The following is a 12,277-nucleotide window of genomic DNA, read 5'->3' as shown; positions in this document are numbered from 1 at the left end:
TGTGTATACTACTTGTGAGCACCGTGAATCCTACAAAGATGCATAATTAGGGTATCAGGACCCACTGGTTTCCTGGACGTGGCAGGTCCTGACCTGCGGGACCGTGAGTCTTCATCGCCAGAAGATCGCGGCTGCTCGTGCCCACGATCAAAGCTTGGGCAGTTGCGGTCTCTCGCTGTTTCTCCCTGTGGAGAACACTCGCATCTCCGCAGCAAAGAAATGACATGCTGCGGTTCAGAAGGCCGCACCGCGGTCAGTTTTCACTGCAGGAAAACTAAGCACAGTGGGCAATGGGATTTCTAGAAATTCCATCCACTATGCTTGTACTGTACAAAGCAGCATTTTAGATGCCAGGAAAACACGCAGTGTCCAAAACACTGAACCCTGATCGTGGGCACACAGCCTTATACTGTTTTGCTTGGATGCCGCAAAAGTACATCAGAGTACATGCTTCTTGCTTTTGATAGAGAGAAACTTATCACAAGCAAGAGGCAGGGAGGCAAGACTGATGCTGCCTCACCTAGGGCACCCTAAAATGTTTCAGTGTGAGTCAGGAGGTATATGTAAATATGATGATTAGTTTTGCAGTTCGATAGGGAACAAAACAGACTTAGTGCAGTGTATTGAGACATCACCCCACATGCAAGGCCAGAAGCATTATGGGAACTGTAATGTCCATTAGGGAAACAAAATTAGAGGAAAAAAGGAACAATCATCTCAGACAACCCAGAAATGTCACATCAACTATAACAGGTATATACAAGATATGCATTTTTAAAGCCTATATAGGAAAAGAAGGGAATTTTGTTACTTACCGTAAATTCCTTTTCTTCTAGCTCTTATTGGGAGACCCAGACGATTGGGTGTATAGCACTGCCTCCGGAGGCCACACAAAGCAATTACACTAAAAAGTGTAAGGCCCCTCCCCTTCTGGCTATACACCCCCAGTGGGATCACTGGCTCACCAGTTTTAGTGCAAAAGCAAGAAGGAGGAAAGCCAATAACTGGTTTAAACAAATTCTCTCCGAGTAACATCGGAGAACTGAAAACCGTTCAACATGAACAACATGTGTACCCGCAAACAAACCAACAATCCCGAAGGACAACAGGGCGGGTGCTGGGTCTCCCAATAAGAGCTAGAAGAAAAGGAATTTACGGTAAGTAACAAAATTCCCTTCTTCTTCAGCGCTCTATTGGGAGACCCAGACGATTGGGACGTCCAAAAGCTGTCCCTGGGTGGGTAAAGAAATACCTCATGTTAGAGCTGCAAGACAGCCCTCCCCTACGTGGAGGCAACTGCCGCCTGCAGGACTCTTCTACCTAGGCTGGCGTCCGCCGAAGCATAGGTATGCACCTGATAATGTTTGGTGAAAGTGTGCAGACTCGACCAGGTAGCTGCCTGGCACACCTGTTGAGCCGTAGCCTGGTGCCGTAATGCCCAGGACGCACCCACGGCTCTGGTAGAATGGGCCTTCAGCCCTGATGGAACCGGAAGCCCAGCAGAACGGTAGGCTTCAAGAATTGGTTCTTTGATCCATCGAGCCAGGGTGGCCTTAGAAGCCTGCGACCCTTTGCGCTTACCAGCGACAAGGACAAAGAGTGCATCCGAACGGCGCAAGGGCGCCGTGCGGGAAATGTAGATTCTGAGTGCTCTCACCAGATCTAACAAATGTAAATCCTTCTCATACCGATGAACTGCATGAGGACAAAACGAAGGCAAAGAGATATCCTGATTAAGATGAAAAGAGGATACCACCTTCGGGAGAAACTCCTGAATGGGGCGCAGCACAACCTTGTCCTGGTGGAAGACCAGGAAGGGCGCCTTGGATGATAGTGCTGCCAGCTCAGACACTCTCCGAAGAGATGTGATCGCTACCAGAAAAGCCACTTTCTGTGAAAGTCTAGAAAGTGAAACCTCCTTCAGAGGCTCGAAGGGCGGCTTCTGGAGGGCAACTAGTACCCTGTTCAGATCCCATGGATCTAACGGCCGCTTGTACGGGGGTACGATATGGCAAACCCCCTGTAGGAACGTGCGCACCTTAGGAAGGCGTGCCAAACGCCTCTGAAAAAAGACGGATAGCGCCGAGACCTGACCTTTAAGGGAGCCGAGCGACAAACCTTTTTCTAACCCAGATTGCAGGAAAGAAAGAAAGGTAGGCAATGCAAATGGCCAGGGAGACACTCCCTGAGCAGAGCACCAGGATAAAAATATCCTCCACGTTCTGTGGTAGATCTTAGCGGACGTGGGCTTCCTAGCCTGTCTCATGGTGGCAACGACCCCTTGGGACAATCCTGAAGACGTTAGGATCCAGGACTCAATGGCCACACAGTCAGGTTCAGGGCCGCAGAATTCCGATGGAAAAACGGCCCTTGGGACAGTAAGTCTGGTCGGTCTGGGAGTGCCCACGGTTGGCCGACCGTGAGCTGCCACAGATCCGGATACCACGCCCTCCTCGGCCAGTCTGGGGCGACAAGTATGACGCGGCTGCAATCGGATCTGATCTTGCGTAGCACTCTGGGCAAGAGTGCCAGAGGTGGAAACACATAAGGGAGCCGGAACTGCGACCAATCTTGCACTAGGGCGTCTGCCGCCAGCGCTCTTTGATCGCGAGACCGTGCCATGAAGGTTGGGACCTTGTTGTTGTGCCGTGACGCCATTAGGTCGACGTCCGGCACCCCCCAGCGGCGACAGATTTCCTGAAACACGTCTGGGTGAAGGGACCATTCCCCTGCGTCCATGCCCTGGCGACTGAGGAAGTCTGCTTCCCAGTTTTCTACGCCGGGGATGTGAACTGCGGATATGGTGGAGGCTGTGGCTTCCACCCACATCAGAATCCGCCGGACTTCCTGGAAGGCTTGCCGACTGCGTGTCCCCCCTTGGTGGTTGATGTATGCCACCGCTGTGGAGTTGTCCGACTGAATTCGGATCTGCCTTCCTTCCAGCCACTGCTGGAAGGCTAGAAGGGCAAGATACACTGCTCTGATTTCCAGAACATTGATCTGAAGGGTGGACTCCTGCTGAGACCACGTACCCTGAGCCCTGTGGTGGAGAAAGACTGCTCCCCACCCTGACAGACTCGCGTCTGTCGTGACCACCGCCCAAGACGGTGGTAGGAAGGATCTTCCCTGTGATAATGAGGTGGGAAGAAGCCACCACTGCAGAGAGTCTTTGGCCGTCTGGGAAAGGGAGACTTTCCTGTCCAGGGATGTTGACTTCCTGTCCCATTGGCGGAGAATGTCCCATTGAAGTGGACGCAGATGAAACTGCGCAAACGGAACCGCCTCTATTGCCGCCACCATCTTCCCGAGGAAGTGCATGAGGCGTCTTAAGGAGTGCGACTGACTTTGAAGGAGAGCCTGCACCCCAGTCTGTAGAGACCGCTGCTTGTCCAGCGGAAGCTTCACTATCGCTGAGAGAGTATGAAACTCCATGCCAAGATACGTTAGTGATTGGGTCGGTGACAGATTTGACTTTGGGAAGTTGATGATCCACCCGAACGCCTGGAGAGTCTCCAGTGCAACATTCAGGCTGAGTTGGCATGCCTCTTGAGAGGGTGCCTTGACCAGTAGATCGTCCAAGTAAGGGATCACAGAGTGTCCGTGAGAGTGCAAGACTGATACCACTGCCGCCATGATCTTGGTGAACACCCGAGGGGCTGTCGCCAGACCAAATGGCAGAGCTACGAACTGAAGATGGTCGTCTCCTATCACGAAGCGTAGAAAGCATTGGTGCTCTGTAGCAATCGGCACGTGGAGATAAGCATCTTTGATGTCTATTGATGCTAGGAAATCTCCTTGAGACATTGAGGCAATGACTGAGCGGAGGGATTCCATCCGGAACCGCCTGGCGTTCACATGCTTGTTGAGCAGTTTTAGGTCCAGAACAGGACGGAAGGAGCCGTCCTTTTTTGGAACCACAAAGAGATTGGAGTAAAAACCTCGCCCCCGTTCCTGAGGGGGGACAGGGATCACGACTCCTTCTGCTCTTAGAGAGTCCACCGCCTGCAGCAGGGCATCTGCTCGGTTGGGGTGTGGGGAGGTTCTGAAGAACCGAAGTGGAGGCCGAGAACTGAACTCGATTCTGTACCCGCGAGACAGAATGTCTGTTACCCACCGGTCTTTGACCTGTGACAGCCAAATGTCGTAAAAGCGGGAGAGCCTGCCACCGACCGAGGATGCGGAGGGAGGAGGCCGAAAGTCATGAGGTAGCCGCTTTGGAAGCGGTTCCTCCATTTGCTTTCCTGGGGCGTGAGTGAGCCCGCCAGGAATCTGAGCTCCCTTGTTCTTTCTGAGTCCTTTTGGACGAGGAGAATTGGGCCTTGCCCGAGCCTCGAAAGGACCGAAACCTCGACTGCCACTTTTTCTGTTGAGGTTTACTTGCTCTGGGCTGTGGTAAGGAAGAGTCCTTACCCTTGGACTGTTTTATGATTTCAGCCAATGGCTCACCAAACAGTCTGTCTCTAGATAATGGCAAGCTGGTTAAGCATTTTTTGGAACCAGCATCTGCTTTCCAGTCCTTTAACCACAAGACTCTGCGCAAAACCACAGAATTGGCGGACGCCATAGCGGTACGGCTCGTAGATTCTAGGACAGCATTGATAGCATAGGTCGCAAACGCAGACATTTGCGAAGTTAGGGACGCCACTTGCGGCACTGCTGGATGTATGAAAGCATCCACCTGTGCTAAACCAGCTGAAATAGCTTGGAGTGCCCACACGGCCGCGAATGCTGGAGCAAACGACGCGCCGATAGATTCATAGACAGATTTCAACCAAAGGTCCATCTGTCTGTCGTTGGCATCTTTAAGTGAAGCGCCATCCTCTACTGCGACTATGGATCTAGCCGCAAGCTTGGAAATTGGGGGATCCACCTTTGGACACTGGGTCCAGCGTTTGGCCACCTCAGAGGGAAAAGGATAACGGGTATCCTTAGAACGTTTAGAGAAACGCTTGTCTGGATGAGCGTCGTGTTTCTGGATCGATTCTCTGAAGTCAGAGTGGTCCAAAAAAGCACTTAATTTACGCTTGGGATACAGGAAATGGAACTTCTCCTGCTGTGCAGCTGCCTCCTCTGCAGAAGGGGCTGGGGGAGAAATATCCAACAGTCTATTAATTGCCGATATAAGGTCATTAACCATGGCGTCACCATCAGGGGCATCCAGATTGAGAGGGGCCTCAGGATTAGAATCCTGATCACCGTCCTCAGTCTCATCACAGAGAGACTCTTGTCGCTGAGACCCTGAGCAGTGTGATGACGTGGAGGGTCTTTCCCAGCGAGCTCGCTTAGGCTGCCTGGGACTGTCATCTGAGTCAGAGACTTCAGCCTGTGATGCTTGAGACCCCCCTGAAGTACGGATTAGTTCCAACTGAGGGGGACCGGAGAGCATAGACACAGCAGTGTCCATGGTCTGAGCAACTGGCCTGGACTGCAAGGTCTCCAGGATTTTTGCCATAGTCACAGACATTTTATCAGCAAAAACTGCAAAGTCTGTCCCCGTCACCAGGGCAGGGTTCACAGGCGTCTCTGCCTGGGCTACCACCACAATAGGCTCTGGCTGACGAAGTGCCACTGGGACTGAACATTGCACACAATGAGAGTCGTTGGAGCCTGCTGGTAGATTAGCCCCACATGCAGTACAAACAGTGTACACAGCCTGTGCCTTGGCACCCTTGCGTTTTGCGGATGACATGTTGCTGCCTCCTCAGAGCAGTACAGGGTGTCCAGCCAAGAAGCGACCTTACAGTGCAACTATATATATATATGGTACCAAGAAAAAAGTACACTAATATAACACTGAGGCACTAGTGGGGCCAGCACTAAAGTGCAGCTTACCGCCCGCTTAGGAGCGGGTGTGTGGTCGCCGAAATCCCTTTAGTCTGGGTCTCCCAGAGCCTGCTGCCTTTCCCCAGCCAGACCGCATGTGTAATGGCTGCCGGCGTCCTTGTGGAGAGGGGGGGGCGGGCCCTGGGCGTATACAGACGAAGAGCGGGAAGCCTGCTTCCCACTGTGCCTAGTGAGAGGGCTGGAGCATGTAAATAAAGCTCCAGCCCTCGGCGCTGCCCATTGAGCAGCGTCTCTCCCCTACCCTGATTGACAGGGTGGGGGCGGGAACGAAGCGGCGCTAGGCCGCAGAAGCCGGGGGCTAAAGTTAGAAGCGCCACCGCCGTAAAAGCGCGGTCGGCGCAAAGTCCCCGGCGCACCACAAGTCGCAGCTGCGCCGCCGCTCCAGTAGCGGTCGGCGCAGTAGTTCCCAACATGTAACGTCACTCAGCAAAGCTGCAGTGACCTAACCCCAGCGCACAGCGCTACTGTCCCCGGCGCACTATAACGCTCAGCAAGCCTTGAGAGTGTCCGTGCCTGCCGGGGACACAGAGTACCTGAAAGTTGCAGGGCCTTGTCCCTGAACGGCACTCCCGCTCCAAATCCAGCAGGTTCTCTGGGTCTGTGGATGGAGCCCGGCCTCAGGGCTTGGGGGCCGGCAAGATCCCACTTCCACAGAGCCCTCCAGGGGATGTGGAAGGAAAACAGCATGTGGGCTCCAGCCTCTGTACCAGCAATAGGTACCTCAACCTTACAAGCACCACCGCGGGTGAGAAGGGAGCATGCTGGGGGCCCCATATGGGCCCTCTTTTCTTCCATCCGATATAGCCAGCAGCTACTGCTGACTACAAACAGTGGAGCTATGCGTGGATGTCTGACCTCCTTCGCACAAAGCAGAAAACTGGTGAGCCAGTGATCCCACTGGGGGTGTATAGCCAGAAGGGGAGGGGCCTTACACTTTTTAGTGTAATTGCTTTGTGTGGCCTCCGGAGGCAGTGCTATACACCCAATCGTCTGGGTCTCCCAATAGAGCGCTGAAGAAAAGGACCTGCAGTGCTGCTTAAAACCTAAATACATCAGAGACTTATTTGTGTCCCCCAACATTAGGCTACTTTCACACTTGCATTGTTTTAAATCCATCAGGTCAGTCATTGCGACACAACGACGGATCAGTTGTTTTTTAGATGTCAACTGACGCAACGGATGCGTTATTTCACAGGATTCCGTTCACAGGAATCCTGTGAAAAACGTATCCATCGCGTCTGTTACAACCGTTGTGCGTCCATTTTTTGACGGATCAGTCGTGATCAGTTTGTGTTTGGGACAGTGCCAAACATGCTGGGCATGCTCAGTAGAGCATGACGTAATCCAGCGCTGGATTCCATCGTGTGACAAATTACGACGGAATTCAGCACCATAGACCTCCATTATTGCTTGTGACGGATGGCGACGGAATCCTGCGGAGTGTGTTTTTTTGCCGCTCCAAAAAAAGTTACATTCAGCGTTGCTCCCGCCGGATGGTCAGACAGTAAACGACTGATCCGTCACACGGCGGATGCAACGCAAGGCCACCAGTCACAATCCATCACTAATAGAAGTCTATGGGAAAAAAACGGATTCCTGCAAAATATTTTGCCGCTTACCGTAATTCTTCAAGACAACGAATTTCAAGTGTGAAAGCAGCCTAAGAGAGCGTCCAATATCCACTCCAAGCTCTAGGACTATAAGATACTACTGCTTAAAAGCCGTCGAAGAGAACGTCATCACTTTAGAGAATGTTTATATACTTCGATTTAGTACGTCCTTACCTGTACTCATCTGCTCTAGATACACTTGAGCCTTCTGACGAGGCAAGAAAGCTTTAGTTCCCCCAATTCCGAGGTCAATGAGATATCCATGGTCTTCAACACTGGACACACAGCCGCAGAGAAACTAGGAAGGGCAGATAAAATGTTACTATACGGACAGAAAGACACAGCAAACCCCAATTTGGGAATTTGGGTGTAAACCTGGCAGAAAAAAAAAAAAAAGAGAATTTTGTTTACTTACCGTAAATTCTTTTTCTTATTAGTTCCGTATTGGGAGACCCAGACCTTGGGTGTTTAGCTTCTGCCTCCGGAGGACACACAAAGTACTACACTTAAAAGTGTAGCTCCTCCCTCTGAGCTTATACACCCCCTGGTGAGCCAGTCCCAGCCAGTTTAGTGCAAAAGCTGAAGGAGAATAGCCACCCACAAGTAGAACAGAGCAAGAGCCGGAACAACTGGAGACTCTGTCCACGACAACAGCCGGTGATAACACGCGGAACAAGAATTTGCCAACAGGCAACAGGGAGGGTGCTGGGTCTCCCAATACGGAACTATAAGAAAAAGAATTTACGGTAAGTAAACAAAATTCTCTTTTTCTTTATCGTTCCTTTGGGAGACCCAGACCATGGGACGTTCCAAAGCACTCCCTGGGTGGGAAATAAACAGAATAAACTAAGAAGTAGGCAGAACCTAACTTCACAAATGGGCGACAGCCACCTGAAGGATGCGTCTGCCCAAGCTCGCATCTGCCGAAACATGAGCATGCACTTGGTAGTGCTTCGAGAAGGTATGCAGGCTAGCCCAAGTGGCAGCCTGACAGACTTGTTGAGCCATAGCCTGGTGCCTAAAAGCCCAAGAGGCACCGACAGCTCTGGTCGAGTGTGCTTTGATCCCCGGCGGGGGAGGCACCTGAGTACTCTGGTAGGCGTCCGAAATAGTCGATCTAATCCAACGGCTAAGGTCGGCTTAGAAGCAGGGAGGCCCTTGCGCCGACCTGAGGTTAGCACAAAAAGAGAGGTGCACCACCTGAGCGCAGCGGTGCGAGACACATAGATCCGGAGAGCACGCAGCAGATCTAGAGTATGCAGCGCTTTTTCAAAGCGATGAACAGGGGCCGGACAGAAGGACGGTAGGGTAATGTCCTGGTTAAGGTGGACGGGAGAGACCACCTTAGGAAGGAAGTCCGGAGTCGGACGGAGAACCACCTTGTCTTGATGAAAAACTAAAAAAGGTGACTCCGAGGAGAGCGCAGCCAAATCAGAGACTCTCCTGAGAGAAGTTATGGCAACCAGAAAGGCCACTTTCTGAGAAAGACGATACAAAGAAACCTCCCTAAGAGGCTCAAAAGGGTGTTTCTGCAATACCGTGAGGACCAAGTTAAGGTCCCAGGGATTCAAGGGCCGCCGATAAGGCGGAATGATGTGAGACGCGCCTTGCATGAAGGTGCGGACCTGAGCCAGCCGGGCGAGACGCCGCTGGAACAGAACTGATAGAGCTGAGACTTGTCCCTTGAGAGAGTTGAGGGACAGTCCTAGCTGCAGACCGGACTGTAGAAAAGACAGAAGGGTCGGCAAAGAGAATGGCCAAGGAGGATGGCCGGTAGAGCGACACCAGGACAGGAAAATTTTCCAAGTCCTGTGATAGATCTTAGCGGAGGAAGACTTACGGGCCCGAGTCATAGTGGAGATGACTTCAGGAGGAATACCAGAAGCCGTCAAAATCCAGGACTCAAGAGCCACGCCGTCAATTTGAGGGCCGCAGAATTCGGGCGGAAAAACGGACCTTGCGAGAGTAGATCTGGACGGTCCGGGAGATGCCACGGCATCTCTACGGACAGTTGGAGCAGGTCCGGATACAAAGCTCGCCTGGGCCAGTCCGGTGCAATGAGGATGACTTGACGGCCCTCCATTCTGATCTTGCGCAGGACTCTGGGCAAGAGAGCTAGAGGGGGAAACACGTAGGACAGACGAAACTGGGACCAGTCTTGAACCAGAGCGTTCGCGGCGAAGGCCTGAGGATCGTGGGAGCGAGCCACGTAAACAGGAACTTTGTTGTTGTGACGGGATGCCATTAGGTTCACGTCCGGAGTGCCCCATTTGCGGCAGATTGACTGAAACACTGCAGAGACCACTCGCCACCGTCCACGGTTTGACGGCTGAGATAATCTGCCTCCCAGTTTTCCACGCCTGGGATGTGGACTGCGGATATGGTGGACTTGGAGTCCTCCGCCCATTGAAGGATGCGTTGTACCTCCATCATTGCCAGGCAGCTGCGTGTCCCGCCTTGGTGATTGATGTAGGCAACCGCTGTCGTGTTGTCTGACTGGACTCGAATGTGCCTGCCTGCCAATCTCTGAGGTTTTGTAATCCCTGTTGGCGCCTGTGACATTGATGGTTGACACTCCCATTTATGTGTGTCACCACATTTATGCCCCCTAGCGGGCCCCCTTCTCCCAGATGCTGTAAGATTTTGATTTGACTTCTTAGATAAGAGGCATGTAGGTGTCTGGTTAGCCTGAAATCCCGACTTGACTCCTGGGGTGCGCGTTGGCACCATCCCGTTCCCCGCTCCTCCTCCCCCCTGAGTGTTTCCATATTTACGGTCGGAGTTTCTGTGGGAGGTGCGGGGGCGGGGTTCTGGTCTGCACTCTATGAATGTGTTTTCGGCCGCGCGTTACTATACCCACGCCCCCCCCTGTATTCCCTCAGATGTAGTCACGATTCGTGACCGTCTCCTGGGAGGGTGGGGCGGTGTGATGTGCGCGCGCCCCACTGAGGGTTATTCCCGGCTACACACTTCCGCTTCTTTGTGAGTGACATATACTGTAGACACTCATGGGGCGGGATGTGGGCCTGCACTCCCTGAATGTGTTTTCTGGCTGCGCGTCACTACATTCGCGCCCCCCTGTATTCCCCCAGGTGTCGTCACGATTCGTGACCTTCTCCCTGGAGGGCGGGGTAGTGTGATGTGCGCGCGCCCCACCGAGGGTTACTCCTGGCCATACACTTTCGCTTCCCTGTGAGTGACATATACTGCAGCCAATCATGGGGCAGGGTGTTGGCCTGCTCTCTTTGATTATGTTTTCTGGCCGTGCGTCACTATACCCACGCCCCCCTGTATTCCCCTAGATGTCGTCACGATCCGTGACCGTATCCTGGGAGGGCGGGGTAGTGTGACGTGCGCGCGCCCCAATGAGGGTTACTTCCGGCTATACACTTCCGCTTTTCGGTGAGTGACATACACTGCAGCCACTCATGGTTTTTGCTGTGTCGGTCACATGATGCACACACCCCCACACTATTCCTTTCCATTGGTTCTTCAACCTGTCTTTCTAATATATATATCGGGACCCTGACCATGATGACTCCACCCCCTGACGAAGGTGACGCCGAAACGTGCGCGTCGGGGCTGGCATCACATGTGAGCATTGGTATCTCCGTGTCCAGGTAAAAAAACCTCTCTATATGTCTCTTCTTTTATACCCAAATCTCGGCTGAATTTTTGCCACAGCTACTCCCTGCACTATAGTTCTTTCAACTCTTATACATGCTTCATAAAAATTGTTTTTTGTATATGCCCCACATGTACACTCCTTCAACCTCCACTTATACATGTGTACACACACTTTGTAAACGCCCCCCCCCCCCTTCCCCCACTTTTTCATGTAAACCTTTACTTCACATACCACTGTTAATACCACTGTACACGTGCAGGCTGATAACTGTGGGTTTTTCTCTGTATGGTTATACTATTGATGTCAAATTGATATGATATTCCAACCCTTTTGAATTTTTCTAACAACTTTCAGCCTTAGTATTATGAATTGGTTTTACATTTTTGTATGCCTTTAAATCGGCCTCAACACTAATATTGTAATACCTGTACTTTGATACCTGCCCTCACTGCATACTATATTGATACATGTGATGCCACTGTTTTTAGGTTTTCTGCCAGTTGGCAATCATTTTTAATAATAAAGTTGTTATACTTTTTTGACCTAATCGGTTTCCTTTTGAATTTATTGTTCTGTTTTCGGTGCCTAGGTGGTGGAAGGCTAGGAGAGCTAGAAGCACAGCTCTGGTTTCCAGCACATTGATTGAAAGGGCTGACTCGGACGGAGTCCAAGTGCCCTGAGCTCTGTGGTGGAGACATACCGCTCCCCAGCCGGATAGACTGGCATCCGTGGTGAGAATCACCCAGGACGGGGCCAGGAAGGAGCGCCCTTGGGACAGGGAGAGGGGCCGAAGCCACCACTGAAGAGAGCTCCTGGTCCGTGGCGACAGAGCCACTAACCTGTGTAAGGAGGAAGGCCGCTTGTCCCAACAGCGGAGAATGTTCAGCTGCAGGGGGCGCAGATGGAACTGGGCAAAGGGAACAGCCTCCATGGACGCCACCATTTGACCCAGCACCTGCATAAGACGCCTGAGGGTATAACGGCGAGGCCTCAGCAGAGAGCGCACCGCTAGCCGGAGAGACTGCTGTTTGATTAAGGGCAACTTCACAAATGCCGGCAAAGTCTCGAACTGCATCCCTAGGTACGTGAGACTCTGGTCGGAGTCAGAGTGGATTTGGGAAGATTGACAAGCCACCCGAATTGGGCTAGAGTGGCGAGAGTGAGCGAGACACTCCGCTGACAGTCTGCACTGGAT

General features: G+C 52.2%; 1 protein-coding gene across 1 annotated transcript in view; it reads right to left on the bottom strand.

Moving 5' to 3' along the window:
- PDCD11 (programmed cell death 11) overlaps nucleotides 1–12,277 on the bottom strand; it is a 254,756-nt gene that overhangs the window by 227,915 nt on the left and 14,564 nt on the right. Inside the window, exon 6 of the mRNA XM_075348616.1 lies at nucleotides 7,629–7,752. Coding sequence (XP_075204731.1) covers nucleotides 7,629–7,752 — 124 coding nt within the window. The remainder of the gene's footprint in view (nucleotides 1–7,628; nucleotides 7,753–12,277) is intronic.

This window comes from Anomaloglossus baeobatrachus, chromosome 5 (assembly GCF_048569485.1).
Source record: "Anomaloglossus baeobatrachus isolate aAnoBae1 chromosome 5, aAnoBae1.hap1, whole genome shotgun sequence".
Taxonomy (NCBI): Eukaryota; Metazoa; Chordata; class Amphibia; order Anura; family Aromobatidae; genus Anomaloglossus; species Anomaloglossus baeobatrachus.
The sequence above is the reverse complement of the archived record's forward strand: the minus strand, read 5'-3'. Positions and strand labels throughout refer to the sequence as shown.